The 22561-nt window shown below is 34.5% G+C and overlaps 2 protein-coding genes across 3 annotated transcripts in view; both read left to right on the forward strand.

The window, feature by feature from the left end:
- The window catches only part of LOC128988925 (uncharacterized), a 73508-nt gene extending 67662 nt beyond the window's left edge, over positions 1-5846 (forward strand). The window contains exons 25-26 of the mRNA XM_054410708.1: positions 4016-4154; positions 4777-5846. Coding sequence (XP_054266683.1) covers positions 4016-4154; positions 4777-5229 — 592 coding nt within the window. The 3' untranslated portion in view covers positions 5230-5846. The remainder of the gene's footprint in view (positions 1-4015; positions 4155-4776) is intronic.
- A 7172-nt stretch (positions 5847-13018) lies between these two features.
- Positions 13019-22561, forward strand: part of LOC128989736 (ankyrin repeat domain-containing protein 6-like) — a 72743-nt gene continuing 63200 nt past the window's right edge. For both annotated transcript variants that reach the window (XM_054411760.1, XM_054411761.1), the window contains exon 1: positions 13019-13231. The gene's annotated coding sequence lies outside the window, so the exon portion shown is untranslated. The remainder of the gene's footprint in view (positions 13232-22561) is intronic.

Here is a 22561-nt window from a genome sequence, read left to right on the forward strand (position 1 = left end):
CCTATAAATATCCACAATTCGTGACCTAGTAGCTGGATTACAGGACATACAATACAGTATACATATACTAATATAATATGACACAGGTAAAATTTTCGTTATGGTAGATTACTTAAAATGTTGAAATACCGATAGCTGTATCAAAATACTTCTTCTATCAAAAATTCCAGTAAATTGAGGCTTAAAAGATCTTTTAATATGTGTCAGGCTATTTTTCTAACAATACAGTATACTGTCTCAGCTGATTGGCAGCAAACTCTTGTAAGCGTGTAGGAACTCAGTCTCAGTGTAAATAATAATTCCTTAACACATTAAGTGCGTTGGGTGGTAAACGTTGTCCGCCTCCTATAACAACCTTGCTTCAGTGTGAGCTAAGCCTCTCACTGGGAATGATACGTCCAATTGTAACTTATTGTGCCAGTTTTATACTTCAATCCAGTACAATTCGCTTTCAGATACGACTATTTTATCGATGGAGGGTTCTTGTGAAACTACGTCCACAACGACTGAAACACAGTACATGCCATAATTCACCTCTCCTATTGGATAAAACTAAACTTAAACATTTTTGGGTACTCATCCATGCAGCGCATTGGCTGCTCCAACTCCCAGATATCGCGCAACCACAGCAAACATGTTAAATCTGTGCTTCATTATTAAATGTGTCAGATTACTGGGACTGTGTTTTTAAAATTATTATTACTAGTGTACATGTTGCTCGAAATCGAGCAATTGCAAAGAAGTACAGGAGTTATTTATAAACAAATTACTTGTTTAAAAACTAATAACAGTCATAATTTCCAATGATTTTAAAAGAGTCAACTAAAAGATTATTAACCAATGGAAATACTCACAATTCACAGTCCTATTCCAGTTTAAAGGGTGAATTTTTAACAATCAAACTGCCCATGGGCGGGAAAAGGTAAGCTTACAATTTAAGTCAACGTAAAAAGGCTGGCAGCTTTTATAAAGTACCGTACCTAAGTTATTTAGCCAATTCGTAGACAATAAGGTGTAGGCTACTTTAAACTCTACAGGACAGAGTTAGGCAAAAACTGGCAGAACTCTGAAATGGTGTTATTTTTGTCATAGGCTTACACATATGCCAAATCCTTAAAATAAAAATTTAATAACTAATAACTTATATCATTAAACACAAACGACCATCAAAAACTATACACATTTGTAATACAACATAGATAATTTACGCATTGACTGTTTACAATTAACATATGTTCTTCTAACTATTAATTTTTGCTTCGCAACGGGAAAAATCTGTTTCACAATCATTGAAATAGATTTATAATAAATAATCTTTCATAAAGTTTAAGATTAAATAAACCTACCACATAGTTGTTTTATTTTTTTTATCAGCTGTCTGAAATTGTGAAATAGGCATCTGACAGTTCTGGTTGTTTACATTTAAATGTCAAAGCAAATGTAAACATTGTGAATTGTATCATGCTTCCATGGAGACCAATTATGAATATTTAATTTCTGACAACAGCTGGAGTTTCAAAACAATTTTTGTTTCCCATGTTAATCTTATGGAGAAATACGAAACTTTAACCCTAGCAGTGGCCAATGTTAGAAGTGGGGAATGGCCAACCCATTTTGGTGATTTTGCAGATCTTTTTTTGAAAATTCGTAAAAATTCAACCGTACAAGTAAACCTAGCCAACCTCATATTCATTTTGTTCGGAAAGAACAGGAGAATCTAGAAATAGTAATATCATAATGATTTAGATAGTGTATTTTATCGGTAAAGTGAAAAAAATAAAAAAAAAATTGAATTTTTTTTTTGAAATTTCAAAAGCGGCCTTGGTATTTTTTTTCTACGGATTTTTTTATGGGAAATTCATTATATACATTTTGTAGACAATCTAATTCCCTACATAGAAATATATAACATGTTAGGAAAATATTTTTTTTTATAAGTTTTTGGGGCGAAATATAATGACAAACGGAGAACCGAAAAAAATGAAAACCGTACAGTGTTAGTTTATGTTGTAAAAAGTTCTATAATATATGTGTATACTAATAATGATATATACATGTTTGTAAAGCTAATGAAGTAAGGAATCAAAAAAAGTCATAAGGTTTATGGTAAGAATAACTTTTTACCTATAAACATACGTATATAAAATAATGTTGTTATATTTTAGCAATTTCTCGAGAAAAAAAATTCACAGTACTTAGTATACAACTTTTGTACCAAATTTTTTTACTTCAAACCAACATAATAATCTTGTAGTGTATTCAATTACCTACATAAAAATGTATAACATGTTAGAAATATTTTTTTTGTAGGTACGTAAGAGGGACATAATAATACAATAACCGCAAAACCGCAAATAAGTGTAAACTATAGCCTACAGTGTTTGCTTGTGTTGTGAAACATTATGTAGGCTGATGATATGTAGCCTACATATTTGTAAAGCTAATGAAATAAGGAATCCAAAAAAGTCATAAGTATGATGTAAAAAGTTATTTTCACGTATGATTATGTATCAATTTGAGAACGTTTTGAATTTTTTGCACATTCCGAGAAAATGGAGTGTACAGTATTTAGTAGGCCTAGCCTATATAATTTTTTTACCAAATTTTTTACACCCAAACCAATATAAACATGTTGTAGTGTATTCATTTACCTTTATAAAAATGTATAACACCTTGGGTAAATCATTATATAGCATATATAGCACCTCTAAATGTCAGAATTGCCATTTTTGGACATGATGCTAACAAAATACAGTAGTAGGCCTATTTAGTATAGGCTATAACTTTTTTACAAAATTGTTTACCCCCAAACCATTATAAACATGTTGTAGTGTATTCATTTACCTTTAGGCCTATAAAAATGTATAACACCTTGGGTATATCATTATATAGGTACAACAATCTCTGAATGTCAGAATCATCATTTTAGGACATGATGCTAACATAATACAACCTTTTATGAACACTATTTCACACAATTCAGTAATATTTATGCATGAAGATTACTGTTATACACACACACAACACTTCACTAACACTAACACTACGAACTAATAACATATTTAGTAATAATTCGCGGATAAAACTATTGCCGACAACAACACAAACAAATAATGGCAATACAAGACAGCTGACAGACTGTAGCAGTAATGACTCACTTCCATCGTCTACATGCGAGCATACAGAAATAACCCTGAGTGCAGGGCTGCCACTCTCTGAATCTAAATTTCTTCCTCTTCAAAATGATATACTATATGACTAGTAATAATAAATTACACTGTATGTAATTCGTATTTTCCACATCGTCATCTGGAGTCGATTGGCCATTTGTTAAAAATGTCGAAAACAGCTGTTTTCATAAAATCGTACCGGTTGTGCAATCAATATTTCGTTATAAATATTACTACCACAATGAAGATAAAATCAATGGCTATCCGGTGGTACCACTCGCAACATCCCACGACTAAAATTACCCGAGCAGGGTAATGCCAAACAAGACGTGTTTTGCCAGTTCCCAAGTGTCGGCTGCAAAAGTCGTGCCGCGTCGAAAATTCATTTGATTTCTAATCGTCGTGACATTGTTATATACCCGCTACAGAGTTTGTTTATGTAATAAAATGAAAGTTCAGAATGTGATCTTTCGAATGGTATATATATTATTCTCATCTGAGTTGATTGTAAGTGTTTTTTTTACCGCTAAAAAATTTTCGGCCCAGATCGTCACAAGGAGTCGTTGGCCATTCTAAGCATCAACGTCAGATCGTCACAAGGAGTCGATCGGCCACTGCTAGGGTTTTAAAGGTCGCCATGGTCTCACTCTCTAATTATTCCCCTAAAAAGAATGTTTCCTGCACAACTTCACGTTACGCTCTTTCCAATGACACCAAAAACATGTCAATCGGTTCAGTAGTTTCGGAGGAGTAATTGTCACAAAAATCCTGCTTGCGTATTAAATAAGTATAAAGATTCTTTCTTTCTTTTTAAATAATTTAAACAATAAGCATTCTGTTCACAGTATTCACCAAGACTGGATCTTGAGTGTGTTGAGAGATGGTATGAAGGATGAGGAGGACTTTAACATTTCTCTCAATAGTATGGCCTTCAAAATAACTCTGGATTACTTCTCCTCGACCCTAGCCTCCGATACAGCTAAGGTAAATAGCATCACTACTGCTAAGCCATCTGTCATTTTAACTGTAATATTATAATGAATAGAAACGGCTTATGTGTTTCGGTGCATCTATTTGTTCATGGTAAACACAAAAAATACTAAACAAAATAGACTGAAATTTTACACATATGTAGATTATAAACACCTGGCCAACACTAGGCAGGAGAATTGTTTCAAGCTGACGTTTCAAGATAGATCTTTTCAATGTAAATATTGATTAGTCTTTTTGGCAATAACAATCCACAACATTTATGTTTGCTTTATTTACTAACTAAGACAATGGCAAAGATGATGATGATGATGACACATCAGCAAACACTGTTAACTATCCTTAACTAGACCCACTAACTTTTAGAACACACAACTATTACCAACTTACACCGTATCAACCTCAAATAAAAGGGAAATACTTTACATTTACAAAGTGTTTATTAAATTACCCTGGATGAGTAAATTGGCTATTTTTGGACAGTATCAAAGCTTTAATTCATTCTACACTCATTTTTATAAACTAACAATACATATTAAAATGCATCATAGCTCAATCAACGAATCAAACTTGGTGTTTTCAATTATAAATCTTATCTCAAAACATATTTTTCCAGACACAAATTCTTGAAGTCCTCGGGGCAGCCGTGAAGCTGAAGAACGGACGTAACCTCCTGGTGGACGGGTATGGTTTGTACCCGTGGCTCTCTAGTGTTGTGAAGGAACCAGGCTTACCAACTGTGTTGCTTTCTCCTCTGATATCCGTGTTGGCCAACCTGATTCACAAGTCTTCAGCTGCGCAGGTGGCACCACTGCTGGTACATGTGGCACGTCACAACACGCTAACTGAGTCACAGCTGGCGTGTGTGTTGGCAGCCCTGACTCCCCACCCTTTATCAGCTGATACTGTTGCACAGTTGGTAGACATTGTTGATAACACAGTTGGTCAAGTATTCCAACACAGGATCATGCTGGAACACGGTGTCAAATATGTTGAGAAGAGTTGTAATTTTAGTGACGTGAGAGGTTATTTGAAAGAGATTATTAGATTACATAAGTGTGAATCTTAATTGTAGAATCTGTTGACAACCCAACAAGTTTTCACTATTTTTGTGATAACACTTAGCCTTAAATATGTGAAACAGTTCTGGGTACTATTCTACTACAGTAGTGGCACTGATCTTAACCTTTGACTATTTAGACATTCCATCCCCATGTTCGTAGTTCGTAGTTGATGTGAGCCACCGACAGATTGCACTGATCTAGATTACTGAATTCTGTCGAATTCGCAAACTTTTCTACCAAGTCAAACTTAGGGAATGACTTATGGTGAGCTATAGCAACTGTTATGACCCATCAAACTGGTCAGCAACAAAAAAATAATATATATAATAGAATTTTAGACCCTAGCGCATTCTGTGATTGGCTCACACAACTAAGTTCTTTTTTACAAAAAATTGGCTACAGCTGGTCCATATAGATGGGATGTCTTCTTAACTTAATAATTCAAATTCCTAAAAATATAATCAATGTTAGGCAATACTATTTTTTAATACAATATTTGAATTTTGACAGTTTTTTGTCGCCATAACTCAGTTATGATATTTACTATTTGTATAGTGTAAATACTCTTGTACATTTTATAAATGTATTAATATTGATTAAAATGAAACCATTATTTGTCTTACATTCTTCTATATTTCAATCCTCTACAATTTATTTTTCCATAATTTACCCTCTTAGTGATTTTTGATGGTGTTTTAAATAGGTTTTGACTTCTCAAATCTAAAAACAAGTTTATAGTGTGGTATTTGTTACGTTTCAAAAGCAAATAGTTCAGTTTAAGCAAGCTTTGGAGTTGATAAGATTTTGTGCCAGTACTGCCAGTCGAGGATTGAGGAAGAGGCGATTGAGCTAACGTCCCAAGTTTTAGCTGCATAGTTGCCTTAAAGGCATATATTTAAAAATAAAATGAAGACAATGAGTAAAGCTCCACACTACACATGATCTGGCATATACTTTGGTAATATCACTCATTAAATATTATATTTTATAGAGATAGCTCATATCATATTAATTGTCCAACTCTAACCAAACAATCAAACACCTCTTCCCTCAATCCTCTTAACGCATGCAACACACTGTTTGTTTTGTGATGATTTACCTCGTACTTTCTTGTACGAACAAAGCTTTAGTACAACTGATCCGCTAGCCTCAGCAAACAAAGTTAGTGCACAGAGAAGTAAGGGACAGAGGAAACATCCAGAATGGCACACTTAAGTGGTTTCCAGCATTAGTGCTGGTGTCTAGGGCAAAGTCCAACCCCCCCCCTTGCCTTTTTGTTCTACAGTGGAGGAAGATTCTGGATTCTGTGCCCTGTGCGATATGAGTTTCCGCACAGTGCTTGCCGCTAGGACTCTTCCTTGCTTGTCACAACATACTTAAGCTTAACATATAAAATTAGTTTAGTTCACTGTGAAACTAGAAAGCCAGATGCTACACTGTTTACACATAGGTTCAGCTGGTGTGTTATACTTTGTTAACACATTATTCTATTCAACACAAACACAACAATGGGGGAGCAAGCTGGTCCAGTGGTTAGAGCACGGGACTTCAGTCCCTGAGGTCCCCAGGTTCTAATCCCGCCAAATCACCTATGAATTTTATTTAACGGATGTTGCCGCAACCCCTAAGTCTAGCCTGAAGTAATATGAAAATCAATCCCGGGCTCATGCCTAGCGTCCTAGGAAAAAAAACAAATCTACAATAACATGTTAGTGTTAGTAAGGGGTATTAACCTTTGTTTTAGATGTAAATAAAAAGGATTTGTTAATGTTGAGAGCCGGCAATACAGTTTTACTTAGTTATGAAATGAATATATAATAAGAAAACTTAAAAGGCTTTTAGCCGGAGTCCTAACAAAAACTCTACAGACATTATTTTAGTATGCATCTATCCTATGATGCAATAATGTAATCCCAACAAATAGCCAATGTAAGCTAGTTACAAGACCAAGGTAAGTTTTGGACGGTTTAATTTATTTTATGTATTCTACATTTCTATTTGCTACTCCCTGAAGATGCCAGACACTTGGCAAAATATTGGAGAAAACAACAAACCTGCTTTTTTAAATTTTTTAATGGACACTGACATATTTTACGAATTGCAAGGTAGATGGGGCAAAAATTGTGTATGGAAAGGAATATCAAAATATCCAATTTATCTCAACAATTTTGTTGATGCAAACAGATCGCTGTGAGTGATATATCGTAGCAGTAAATGGGGCTTTAGACTACCAAACCATTGATTGCACACCATCAAAGTTTACAACAGCCAATTTTTACTCCCTAAGAACTAAAAGGGCCTTTTAAAAGAGCTACTTTTCAACCCCAACGCATGTATTAATAGGCTGTTTTCCTCCAGTATGAGGAATAAATATATTTTTTTCTGGTTTGTTTTGTAAAACCATAACGGTAGCAACGAGGTATTAAAAAACACGGTATTGGATGAAAAGGATGCACACTGTCATGATTTCAGACAATGTCCTACTCAAAACACAGTACTCTGGAGTTACACTTTACCTCCGCTAGAATGTGTGCGGTGTCATAATCGCTGAAATAGTGTTTGTGCTTCGTGCTTGTACAGTACATGTAGACTTGAGACTTGTAGACCTTGCTATCTCTGGGGTGACATGACTACCTAATAAAACTCGGCCGGATTCCAGGAATAAGCCTTGAAACGGTTTATGTCTTCATCTTCTCCCATCGTGGTTCACTGTTTAGTTTCGTTCTGTATTCCAACATACGAATTATCGTTTGTTTGAGTCTTACTGTTCTTTTCTCCATCGGAAAATAAGAAAGAAAAATGGAGAAACGTATAAGTTTGTTTTGTCATACCACAGACAATAGACCATCTCACAGTACTTTTAATTTGGATTGCCTAAAAAAACACTATTGGTCTACTTTTCTATGTTTACTACGGATCCAGTTTCCTTCAATTTGTGCATATCAATAAAGTTGATTTATTAGGTAATGGAATTGTACCTGGTACCTGGAAACTTAATTTCAAAGCTTTCTTGTCATAAAACCAATAATTTATTTTTAACGTGTTCTCACTTTTTGAGCTTGGTGATACACCTTTTTGAGTCGTATTTAGAATGAATTCCCAATCATTATACTAAACCGCATGGATAGATGTGCAACAGTAATAATAGAGGTCGATGGCAACAATACATTATCAGCTGATCGGCAATGAAGTAAATAAATAATGAATACAATAATATTAGCTGGTTTTGTCATTAAATTGTGTCTCACAGTACTTTGATTTGGGTTGTGTTAAAAAATAAAACAACCCGTATTATTAGGTTATACAGGGTTAGGTCCAAATTTACTGTAATAACAAGAAATAAGTAGTAACCGCACTTTACATTCCGGACAGAAGACAGAAACGTACCTTTAAATCGCCTAAACCAGGCTAATGATTACAGTATTTGGGTCAAAACTAAGGAATCAAATATTAAATCTATCTATATATATAATACGTGAAGCCGTTTTTTGTTAACGCAACTCCTCCCTTATTTGTGGAGCAATTTCAACTTTTAAGGTGTCAAAAGATTCGTCTCAATATGTAGTTTTGCAATAAGGTTTTAGAATTTTAAAATTCTTACTCTTAAGGGCGTGAGATCCTCTCAAAGGTTGGGTTTTCCCCATAAGAAATACATAGAACAAATTTAAAAACAAAAACAGCTGTTTATAAAAAGAAACTCATATAGCTTTTTGGGAGTAAATATTAATGTTTGTGATATTTGATAGGTTAAGACGAAGTTAAACAGTTAATCAGTTCGGTTTGAAGAACAGAAAATGCCTCAAGTTCAAAAAAGAAATATTGAAAACGGGAGGAGGAGACAATTAATAATAAGATATCTCATGTGCATGAGGAGAGTAGAAAAAGAGAGGCCTGGTCTAACAGATACACATTCACTTAGTGAGATGAATAATATTTGCCAGTTCTGCTATGCAACTTACTTTGGAAGTGTAAAAATATACGAAGCTGTGTTGTCACGGTGGTAAAGTAAACTTGCCTAATTTTAGATCAAATGAATGCATGTAAGAAATGTTTACTTCTGACACTGACAGATCGAGATATTTCAAAAAATATGGTAGAAACTATAATAATGCCTTGACTAAGTTCAAGTAGTAAGATTATACAAAATCTTGGCGGACCTTATGTTATTGATGTAAACTTTTGTATTACTCGCTCTACTTAAATTGAGAAAACCCCCAAATGGATTGTTTAATTCTAGGTTATGTTGCCAGTTCCTGGGACAAACTTATACAAAGTTTTTTGACTGAATTCACCGACACAATGCAAACATTTCAAGTCAAAAATAAAAAGTTAAAAAAAACTCATTTGCTATTGAAAGTTTTAGTGGCAATATTAGACCAAACTAAGTTAAGGTATTTGTGTTTACGTATCCAACTATCGAGTAGTTACGGCCAAGTTTATTTTTATGATTCAGGAGAGGCAAATAATGTTTGCTGTTCAAAAAGAGAAAATGAAAATTGCTATCCAAATTTCATAGCTACAAGAGTTATCCAACCTATTTTGACATATAAATCCATATTTTCAAAACGTTGGGACAGGTATTAAAGGAGGAATTCCACTGAGCAACGTGAGAACGTTCTAATGCGGGGCATATACTGTGACTGACAGACAACACGTTAAATTACGTTAACCAGCTTTCAATGAGGTTGCTGCTTTAGCATATTCAACGCAGATTATGTTTGTAACCCAGAGTTTGTAGGTAAAAAATTAAGCACTTGAAATGGTTGATATTACCCCACTTTTCAGCATTCTCTACGGAGAAAAATTCGTTTGATTATGGGGGTGTCTCAAATCAAAGAAATAAAATGGCCCAACTTAAATTACTTAACCCAGGTTATCAGTAAGGCAACAATTTTCTTCAATTCTCAAAGCTGGAAAAACTTTGTTGCAACATGTTAACTCGAATCAAAGCAGATCGTTTAGCATTCATTAGAAGTTTTTAGTTAAAACTGAGAGCAGAAATAATGTAGGTGAACCTTGACGACGCAAATAGAGATATTTAAAATAGTTTCTAACAAGTGTTTAAAACTCTAAGATGTAACTAGAATTACTCGAATTTAAGAATAACGTTTTACTCGGCGTTATGTTTCATATTATGCGGCTCATTGAGCCGCACGGGGTCTCTAGTCTATATATATAATACATGAAGCCGTTTTTTGTTAACGCAACTCCTCCCTTATTTGTGGACCAATTTCAACGTTTAAGGTGTCAAATGATTCGTCTCAATATGTAGTTTTGCAATAAGGTTTTAGAAGTTTAAAATTCCTACTCTGAAGAGCGTGAGACCCTCTCAAAGGTCGGGTTTTCCCCATAAGAAATACATAGGAGAAATTTAAAAACCAAAAACAGCTGTTTATAAAAAGAAACTCATTAGCTTTTTGGGAGTAAATATTAATGTTTGTAATATTCAGTAGGTTAAGACCAAGTTAAACCGGTAATCAGTTTTGTAGGAAGAACAGAAAATGCCTCAAGTTCAAAGAAGAAATATTGAAAACGTGAGTAGGAGACAATTAATAGTAAGATATCTTATGCGTATGAGGAGAGTAGAAATAGAGAGGCCTCTAACAGACAACCATCCAGATACACATTCACTTGGTGATATGTATAATATTTGCCAGTTCTGCTATACATCGATGGTTCTGCTCAGCAACTCACTTTAGAAGTGAAAAAATGTACGAAGCACATAGTGTTGTCACGGTGGTAAAGTAAACTTGTCTAATGTCAGATCAAATGAATGCATGCAAGAAACGTTTACTTCTGACAATGACAAAACAAGATATTTCAAAACATTTAGTATAAACTATATTTAATGCCTTGACTATGATTAGTTCAAGTAGTAAGATTTTACCAAATCTTGGCGGACCTTATATCTTTATTGTAAACTTTTGTATTACTCGCTCTACTTCAATTGAGAAAAAACACAAATGGATTGTTTACTTCTAGGTTATGTTTCCAATTCCTAGGGAAAACTTATACAAGGTCTATTGAATGAATTTACCAACACAATCCAGACATTTCAAGTCAAAAATAAGAAGTTTCAACAACTCATTTGCTGTTGAAAGTTTTAGTGGCAATATTAGACCAAACATAAGGGAAGGAATTAGTGTTTAAGTATTCAACGATCAAGTTGTTACGGTCAAGTTTATTTTTATGTTTTAGGAAAGGCAAATAATATACGCTGTTCAAAAAGAGAATACGAAAATTGCTATCCAAATCGTATAGCTACAAGAGTTGTCCAACCTATTTCGACAAATGAATCCATACTTTCAAAACGTTGGGACAGGTATTTAGAGAAACTCCACTGAAAAACGTGAGACTGACAGACAACACGTTAAAATATGTTAACCAACTTTCAATGGTGTTGCTGCTTTAGATAATTCAAAGCAGATTATGACAGTTAAGTTGGCGAAAAATGGACCACATGAAATGGTTGATATCACCTAACTTTTCAGGGTTCTCCACGAAGAAAATTTGCTTGATTAGGGGGATGTCTCAAAGAAATAAAATGACCCAACTTAAATTACTAAACACAGGTTATCAGTAGGCCTGAGGCAACAGTTTTCTTCAATTCCCAATTCTTGAAAAACTAAGTTGCAACATGTTAACTCGAATTGAAGCAGATCGTTTAGCATTCATTAGAAGTTATCAATTAAAACTGAGAGCAGAAATAATGTAGGTGAACCTTGACGACGCAAACAGAGATATTTAAAATTAGTTTCTAACAAGTGTTTAAACGACTCTAAGATGTAGCTACAATTACTCGAATTTAAGCATAAAGTTTTCATCGGCGTTATGTTTCATACTATGCGGCTCATTGAGCCGCACGGGTTCTCTAGTAGTATAATAATACACTTCGGCACTGAGAATGAGTACTAGGAGAAATAGTTATAGTGGAACATTTAGATTATTTGTTAAAAATGAGCTCTTTACTTTAACGGTACAGTGTTAGCCCGGAAAGTTATCACGAAATTGATGGTGTATAAACCTACTCCATGAAATTCTACACGTATGTACCAAGTTTCGTGGCTATCGGTCCAGCGGTGTCTGTGTTTATCACTGCCAAACAAAAATACAAACAAACCAACATCCTCTATTTTATTAGATTTAACATGATAGTTGGTATAATTTGTTTTGTAAGACGCTAGGCACGGCCCGGGATTGTTTTTCACATTACTTCAGGCTAGACCTAGGGGTTGCACCATTAACACTTAGATAAAACTCATAGATGATATGGCGGAATTTGAACCCGTGACCTCAGGGACTGAAGTCCAGCGATCTAACCACTAGCTCCCCTGTACATAGACTTAATTACACAAACCTTATTAAGTAATAATAATTTATAAAGCATACAATTTTAAAGTATCAATAAACTAAAAAAAATTTGACAAGAGAAAATGTAAACATAAAAATTGTAAAATACATAGATAGTAATAAATCAGGGCCGTAAGCTCGTAATCAAATAAATAATGGATGATAAAACTAAGGGATATCCTTATTGTGTATTTAACTGTGACACGGTATTTACCTTTAAAAAACCTTAGTAATTTTGAGTTAAAGAAACAAAAATGAGTTATTGTTTTAACGAAACTATTTAGATATCTTTTATATTTCATAATTTCAGCTTTTATTTTACCGGTTAGATATTTCGTGTTGTGAGGTTGGTAGTTTGGACTGTAGGCGGTTCGGCGCTCTCTCTTCTGGCCGCTCGCTCGCTCAGCTCAGTTCTCGTCCTTTCCTCGTTCACACACAGTGTCAGTTTTATTTAGTTGAGTTCGGAGCGTCTCAGAGTAAAGAAATTGTTTATTGTGTTCGGTTGTGTTTGTGTTTTTGTCATCACCAAGTGTTACTCGTGTTGTGTACTGTGACATAAGTGTTTCTGTGTATGGATTGCCTCATTGTTGGAATTTCAGTCACACCGAACGTTAAAGTCATTTGGATTCTCTTCTAAGTTGCTACTATGTAGAGTTGGTAAGTTTGTCATGTGTTTGTTTCTTTTGTAATGTTTAAAAGCATATTTTTATTCACAATTGAATGTCTGATAAGTTTAAAGTTATTCACAACAAAGACGTACTAGAATCCCAGTTAACTCAGAATAACTTGTAACTGACTTTTTATTTTATAAAACATACAGTATGTTACGTATTTAGTGATAAAGCTGAGGGGGAAAACATCCAGACAAATCTTGTTATTGTTTTTTTATTGTTAGCATAAATATTGTTATTGCTATTTTCAAAACATAAACACATTTACGCCAATCTGATTGTTATTTTTGTGGTACCAAAACATTCTTTATTTTTATCGTCTTTACAGGTTGGAGTTCATAATATTATGTATAATCAATTTCAATTAAACTAAACACACTCCCGCATATTATGTTCATCATTTTATAGATCTTTAGATTATGCATGACAATTTTAAAGTACTTTTTTGTCTGATACAGCCTGAGTTTGTTAATGCACTCACTTTAGTTACAAGTTATTTTACTAACTTTAAAATAATTAGACCAAATTCAAATATGCAAACTATTTTAAACCTACTGTTTCTCCTTTCCTATTGTTATGTTATACTGTTTACTAAAAGCAAAGAGCGCACTGTAAAATTCACGCTAAAGAAGACATAAAATGTAATGTACATGTACATTGCTCACTAAAAACAGACTTTACATTAAAATGATATGTATACATTGTAATTTTGTACACGTTATTTGTGCTTTTGTTGTAACATTCTACAATAAAGTATTATTCAAATGAATTGAATGAAATACAATAATAATAGTATGCATAAAATAAAGAAAAAGGTCATACAGGAACTGTGGATAATCAATTATAAATCTCATTATATTTCCTTAAATTTAAATTTCATAAAATTTTTTAATAGGTAGCAGTGATTGTATTCATTGGTTGTTTGAAAGTATTAGCCTACGATTGAATTTTGGACCCACAGTCTAAGATATTACTATTTTGTAATCTGTTTTCTCCATCGACGGTCTATGTTTATTTTCTCTGATTGAATTTGTTAATGCACTCACTTTAGTTACAAGTTATTTTACTAACTTTAAAATAATTAGACCAAATTCAAATATGCAAACTATTTTAAACCTACTGTTTCTCCTTTCCTATTGTTATGTTATACTGTTTACTAAAAGCAAAGAGCGCACTGTAAAATTCACGCTAAAAAAGACATAAAATGTAATGTACATGTACATTGCTCACTAAAAACTAAAATTGAACTCTTTTCAAAACTAGCTTCAGACTTTACATTAAAATGATATGTATACATTGTAATTTTGTACACGTTATTTGTGCTTTTGTTGTAACATTCTACAATAAAGTATTATTCAAATGAATTGAATGAAATACAATAATAATAGTATGCATAAAATAAAGAAAAAGGTCATACAGGAACTGTGGATAATCAATTATAAATCTCATTATATTTCCTTAAATTTAAATTTCATAAAATTTTTTAATAGGTAGCAGTGATTGTATTCATTGATTGTTTGAAAGTATTAGCCTACGATTGAATTTTGGATCCACAATCTAAGATATTACTATTCTGTAATATATTTTCTCCACTCCACCGACGGTCTATGTTTATTTTCACTATTTACCTAATCATCTTAGAATCTCGACCGCAAACCCCCCTTCAGCAACAGTGACACCAACAATCTTGCAATATGTGAATATTGCCTTCAGAACTGCCTGCTTGTTTTAAAACTTTTATTGACTGTTGAGTAAGGCAGTGTCCGGTTTCATTGATAAGGTTCATGTGTAGTACAAGTTCCTTCAACCGTGTATGTATAATTTTCACTAACTTCGACATCTTCGCGAATTAAGCAACATCAACAAATAAAATTATAATAATGATCAGTGCTAAATTATACCTTACTTTACGTTTATAATAGGCCTAATCACTAACCTGTGTCAGATTGGACTAAACCTTAAAATATTCTGAAAAAGTCTAGAACATCTAGATCCTTTATGCTAATGATCAAAGTTACTTATTAAATTACCCTATAAATATTTACAATTATTACTATTAATGGTCTCTGCACTTCCGATGCCCGTTCTGATATCAGTTAAAGTATATGCGTAGTGTGTCTTATATTGAGTAGGATTTCATCATGGGAACAATTGGCAAGATTCGTACTACCAATACCAATAAACAATAACAAAAAATAAATTAGTCTAACATAATTCGGAACACACTGTAGACAGGAAACGAATGGCGCGCAGGTGTGTAACAAATGGTGCGTATCGCAACGAGCACATCTTGTATTAAATATTGTGGCGAGAGAAAGCTCACGTGATATAAATTTGATAACAAATGGACACCTAGAGTGTCTGTTGAAAATGGTATTTCAATGCGAAATGTAATTATAAGACTACTGCGAATAATACAGTTTAGAATAGCAATAGGACCTACTGTTGCATGGTAGGTAGCACATAACGCTTTACGCATCTAAAAATGGTAAACACTATACCTTAAAATAACATTAATTAAATAAGGTGTCGTATTATTTATCTGGTTAGTTCATTGATTAGGATAGATGTGTCGCAAGTGTATGATCTAGTTTAGATAATGTACATTGCTATTTCTCAGCCGTGCCAACACTAGATAGGCAATATGAATGCAACATCCATTTTGCCAATCGTTCCCCGCAGGCTCTCGCACTAGAATCGAGTCCTGTAAGCTAATTTTATCAATTAAATTTGAAATATTTGTGTTTTTTATTTCATTAAAATAGTCAATTTCATCACATAATTAAACATTTTAGTTAGTTGATTCATAATTTTATTAACAGTTATCATTTTGCACGATTTAGAGTTACGGTACAAACGAACTAGCCAAGTAGTTTTTTTTTTTTTTTTTTTTTTTTGTATTGGCAGTTGTTTCTAATGGTTTTATTCCTTGTACTTTTGTTCACAAGTTACTCATTTAGTGATCGCCAATCTTTTTTTACTTAGGGAACAATATATTTTCCATGATTTGGTGAAATGCAAGTAAAATGCATTTTAAATTCAAAAATACATATTTTCTTTATCCAACTAGGTAATACAGTATCGACTTTCTATGCTGCAAGGAGACTTATTTTTAATAACTCTGCTAGCCTGTTTTTTTATATCTACGCCAGTGACATTTACTAAAGTTTGTTTTCTTGTTTGTTCCATGACCGTTAATGAGTGTAAGCGTTGACTAAATATTTCTCTCCTATTTATGATACATTGTACTATGTGTGCTTTACCCTTTATACTATATGACAAGCAGCATCTTACAACAACTCGTTGTATTTGGTAGTAACAGTTTTGAAGTTGATAAAATATCAAGAAATAAAAATTCAACCTCTACAGTCGTTTTCTACATACTGGACAAAAACATACCTTTAAACTGTTTCCAGTTAACCCATTTAGCTAATATACCTATAGGAGTACGTCTAAGCTAAGCCAAAGACAAAATGCAAGTCAAATACAGGATCTGATCCATTTACAAACAGTGACCTATTCAATAGAATTACATGTATTTAAGCACGATGGTCTCACCACAATCCCAATAATACAAAGGTACAAAAAGTCACAAAACAGTGCCTGAAGAGAAAAAACACCTGATAAACAGAAAACAGTACTTTACGTCTTATCATACGCCCCTCATTGATGTTGTGTCGTAGTTGTGTTGTAGACAGTTGTTGTGGTGGTAGACCTGCTGTAGCGAGGAAGGGGGGGGGTGAAGGGGGGCTAATGAATGTGTTGTCCCTCAGATTTATTGACGCCTACATTGACAGATTTACAAGTCTCGACACTGGACGAGTTGTATAGGACTCGCGACTACAACACAACACGCTGTGACGACGGACCTTACTGGGAATCGCCAAACGGCCAAACTCGCCAGTCACGTGGTTTTTAGGGTTTATAGTTTTTAGCCATGTTTACGCTAGTGTTAGATAAATAAAGCACACGAAAAAGGTACCATAAAATTTCATGCAAGCTGCCGAATCTCCTCTTAGTAGGAGCTAAAACATTTTGTCTATCGTTCAACATTTATAATCTATCAAGAACGTGTAACAATTAGGCTAATGGAAAATCGATCCGATAACAAAACGCAAAAGCCACCCAAGAGTTAATTGGTTTGAGGTACAAATGAAATCCCTTTAAGTTGCACCATCATTACTAACAAAAAACACAATTCTTGTTTTCTAAAAAAAACGCCAGCAAAATCATTCTGCACCGATATCCTTGGATATTCGCGCCTCAGCAACCACGGAGCGGAGACTGCGGGCGCGGCCACCATAACCATTGTCCGATAAATATCCCTGGATTATAGATTAAACCGGGATTCAATAAAGCGAGACCGGTCGAGGTAATATTGTTGTTGGAAGAGATAGGTTGGCAATAGTGAGGATTCCGGTTGGCGGCGTGGCCAGCATTGTAATGCGGGTAGGCTAGGCGTGCCAGCCATGCCTGCCTCAGCATTGCATAGTCTGTCTGCCTGCCTCAGTATAGCATAATCTGCCTGCCTGCCTTGCCTACCATCACAGCGCCGGACACTAGCCGCAGGAATGTTGTTAAACGCCTGAACGTCTTCATGTGTAACGAGAAAAACAAGGTTGATAGAGTTGGAGAAAAATAAACAGCTTCTGTGGTAGTGGTAGGGCTGCTCTGAATGATATATGGGATAACTATCAGACTTGGATACTATCTGGTTCCCTGATGGCTTTGAAGTTTCTCCGCTAACAAAATTGAAGTTGTACGTTTCAGGGTTTCAGCCCACAGCGTTATGCCAAAGGGAATCAATGGATGTCACTTTATTTGTGAATGCCAGTGATCGGATACTTTAGCTTCACAACTATACTAATTTAAATGACGATCCAGCTAGGGCTAGGCGTATCTAAGTATAAATAAAAGATGAGTTTGGTACGAGTGAGAAGTCACCAGCTAGATCCTTATTTACGATAAAAGCATTATGATCAAGTATGGTCCTGGGGTATTTATTGATAAAATATTTATAACATTTTACACAAGTTTTACCGGTCTGCAACCGTCATAGCCACAGTCACTGTCCTATACTTCGTCTTTCGAGATATAAACCGTCCAACCAACCAAGTAAATTCCTCGGTAAAGACACCAAATGCCATATCAGGGTGTTGTCCTACAACAGTAGCCAAATAAAAATCTGGCTACTAATGTTGTTCCTATTGTACTACGACCAAGGAAAGGTTTTGCCTGGGATTGGGCACCAAGATTTTGTACATAGCACTAAGGAAGTGCAAAAGAAAACTCAAATAATTCAAACTTTTCTCAATACTGTACCTAACGACACGTAACATGGACGGAAAAGTCTGGTGGACGAAAAACACGAAACTGCAACGGTAAGCAGGCGGGCTAGAGTAATTTGTGAAATGACTGAACTCTTGTGTATTGTCAGGAAATGGAAGTTTAAAAAGGAAACGAAGAAGGATCAGTTGTACCCCCTTTCCCACCAAACAGGGGCCACTGCTACCAATTGTAAATCCTGGACTGTTGTCAAGAGATGAGTCTCTCCAAGGTGTTTAGAACGAAGGAGGAGTTGCGTTGTCGGTAACCCCTCATTAATGTAGCAAAGGTAAATAACTCCAGTAGTAATATGTACCTTTCACTTAGCTGACACACTATGCTTTGAATAGCCAAGTAATTGCTGAGAAGAATCCAATAATTGGTCAGTATATCTGTGGTGGCAGTGGTCGCGCCATGGATAGCTGTTGTCGTCCACCACAGTTTTTTACCACACTATGTAATCAGCTGTTTTCAAAACGTAATTTGATGACTAAAATAGGGGTTGCAGGTCTAGCAAACACTACTGTTGGTCATGCGGGTAGATTTTTTACTTATTTAGTGAAAACATTTACCCATAACCATAATACATTTATTACAACTTTCAACCATAGATTAACGGCATCTAAACTATCTGTGTGGTTGTAGTTGATAAGAAACCATAACAATTAACATCAATATTTACTATTTAGGTATGGGTTAACAGTTTAAGCGGACCAAGAGTTTTTGAACTTCCGAATGTTGTATTGACTTTAAGTTTATAATTTCCACCTCGGACGATGGCGTTTAGAACTCTCGACATTTAAAAGTTTTGGTTATGTTTAAAATATCAAGACATGAATAGTCTAGAATATAGAGCTTGAAAAATACCACTTTCAGTTCTTGGTTCTAAAGAAATATTTTATAATCACTAAACGAGAAAACTGAACTATAGTTGCCTCTGCTAAATCGGTCCATTCAGTACTATTTCCACTAACAATGGGTGAAGATATTTCTAGCATGTTATTTGGATGAAAATACAGCTAATGATCGAAAAAATATGCGATTCGAAAACAGAAAAGTGTCAATCAATAATAAAATAACGTACGAATTCAAATAAAACATTTTTACTGTGGAAGCGTTTTATATCATGTAGTTGGTTCCTACAGCTTAATGCGGAAGCCAACGATCGGTAGCTTATACAGAAGTCTTTCACAATAATGGCATTATACCCAACTTCCTTCCCGGTGTTCTTTGAGTCGACTTCGTCTTTTATCCGTCTATTGTTTAGTAGTTTTCTCGTACATGACGTGTATTGTTCTAAGTCGTTTATTATTCCATCAGCATTGTCAATTATCATGACGGTTCTTTATTAGAATGTTAGCAGGAAAGACATAACGTGCTATTGTAATGAGCATTGAAATAATTGAGCTCGTTTGCTAAGACTGGACTGTTGGATCTGTAGCCCTGCTGTTGGAGTGTTGTGTAATTTGCACGAATACAGTGTGTTACTAAAGTCACGAAACGGTTTAGCACATAACCATTATTAAGAAAACAGTTGAAATTGGTATACTGATTATACTAATAAAAATCCACCTTTTGAATGAACCATCATTTTCTTTCTCACAAGGGAGACAGTCAACAATCTAATAAGTAGAAGGAGTAAGTAGAAAATCTTTAATGTGAGTAAAATTAAATGTAAGGAAAATCTTTAACCTCTTCATGCCCAAATAATATTAAAATTTTGAAATTTTTTTTATCAAAATTGGATTCTAGGGCACTTAAATATCATATAAAAGTGTTTGATTTAGTTTCTGCAGTGATTGGTTATGATTTGTGGGTATGTTTCAAAAACGCAACAATGGGTAATTTAGGTAATATAGGTATGTTGCAAAAATGAAACAATGGGCATTGGTTATCCATTTAATAAAAGCAAACTTTTAAAACATATCTTTATAAAACTCTTAAAAAATGCTTTAAGAAACTACAACCCATGGAATAAGAGCTAAAACAGTTCCGGGCTTTTGTCAAACACAAGTGAACGCCACATTTCCCGCACTTGACCACTCTAATGCCCTTACAACCCCCTTACGGCATCTCTGCCTCTGGTCCGTTACTATAGGCCAATGTGCAACCCCATCTCTTCTTATTTCCCACTCTGAGGCGGCTTGGCTGGTCCTCTTTTTTTCTTTTCTTCGAACATTTCAGTTTCTATGTCTCCAGCGGAAGGCCTTCATCTTTTCTTTGCGGGTTGCTTCGCTTCTCTGCATAGCACAGAAAAGACTTCGGATCGAAATCCAAGCAAATCCAGGATGTCTTTCTTTTGGATTCCGTTTGCATGGCAGTCTCGGCGATAAATAAGCCATCCATTTACCACAGCCATGTCTAGAAAGTGGTAAAAAAATTCTCATGTAGTAATTTCTAGACCTCAAGTCCATGCGGTAGTATGCCACAAGTCCGTCTAGGAGGTCGACACCACCCATAAATTTATTGTAGCCTAAGTAATTATTGCTCTTGGGCATGGTACTGATATCACCTTCTTTTCCTCTTTTTCAAATCTGGTCATGTTTGAAAGGGGATAGGCACTCTCGAAGGTTGTTACAACCACTACACCACGGTTGTCCATCCATTTTATGGCCCGCACTTCTTGCCCGAATTTCTTGCGGATCAAAATCAGGGTCTTTGTCGGAATCATCTTCATCACTCCCCTCGCTGGAGTCAGGGTGCAATAGAAATCTCTCTGGGACCTTTCTTTCTCTAGTAGATCTTCGCATCTGGAAGAAAACATTCATTTGAAGAACAAGTTTTATGAGTGTTGACTAATATTAGGCCAGTAATGACTTTGGGCATTTTGTTCCATTGATGCCCACTGTTGTAAAAACGCAACAAACTTTATTTTCATCATAAAACATAAAATATGAAATGAAGAAGGTAACTTACGCATATAATATATAATTGAATAGTACTAAAACTAAAACATATTTTTTATAAGGTTACAACTTACCTTGAATTTGTGTTATAAACAGTGTAAAATGCCAATTGAACAACAGGAACATAACCTACAACACCATTCCAGCTGTGAAGTTATAAACAATCATCAGGCTTCACTATTGCCAACTGTCCAACACAAAATTACCAGTAGTATGTTACAAATACGCAACTATGGTCAATAAAGGAAAGGAGCAACGTTTCCATGGAGATATAAATTAATAATAGGTTTGTTGCAAAATTGCAACTCTGGGCATGAAGGGGTTAATTTATGGTTGCAAATTAAAGGTCATAATTGGTAAAAAAAGTGCCGCAAATACGATCTCAAAACTTGACTCTATCCAAAATGGCGCAGTTTTTAAATTTTTCGTTTAGTTGTCAAATCCCATTGTTGTCAATGTTTATTTCCTATTCCAACGGTATCAGCTGTTTTTCTTTGTGTATTTACACCAACAAGTTTGTATAATTTATTTTCATATTAGTCCAGGCAAACTAAACAAACTTACATTGGGACCGTTAAAAAAATTGCAAGAAAACGTTTTATGGTTTTATTTTGTAGAATTGGGTTTGCAGAATGACATACTAAAAGTTGCCAAAAATCGGTGCACGAGAAAACCACTAAAATCACAATTTAAAATGGCGGCTTTTTTCAACATTGGACAAATTAAAAAAACATATTTCACATGTATTTGTTATGCACATTTTTCGAGATATTGACTTGGGACCACCGCCTGTATTTATTGAGTGGTTAGTACTTCATTTTGATAGGGAACATGTTTTTGGCCGCCATCTTGGATCCGCCATATTGGACATAGATAATTTTTTTTCAATGTAATGATAGTGTTGTGACACATCATTACCAACTACATTTTTACACTGATTTCAATGCCGAAATCCGTTTTTAAATATCTTTATTCATTTAGAAGATATATACAAAAGAAAACTCTGCACCATACATTTCTTATGGACGTTTCGTAGTTTGATATTTTTTTAAAATTATTTTTCTTATATCTCCAGTTCTTATTAA

This window comes from Macrosteles quadrilineatus, unplaced genomic scaffold (genome assembly GCF_028750875.1).
Source record: "Macrosteles quadrilineatus isolate MER2022 unplaced genomic scaffold, UCM_ALF_1.0 Scaffold_3__2_contigs__length_128488019, whole genome shotgun sequence".
NCBI lineage: Eukaryota > Metazoa > Arthropoda > Insecta > Hemiptera > Cicadellidae > Macrosteles > Macrosteles quadrilineatus.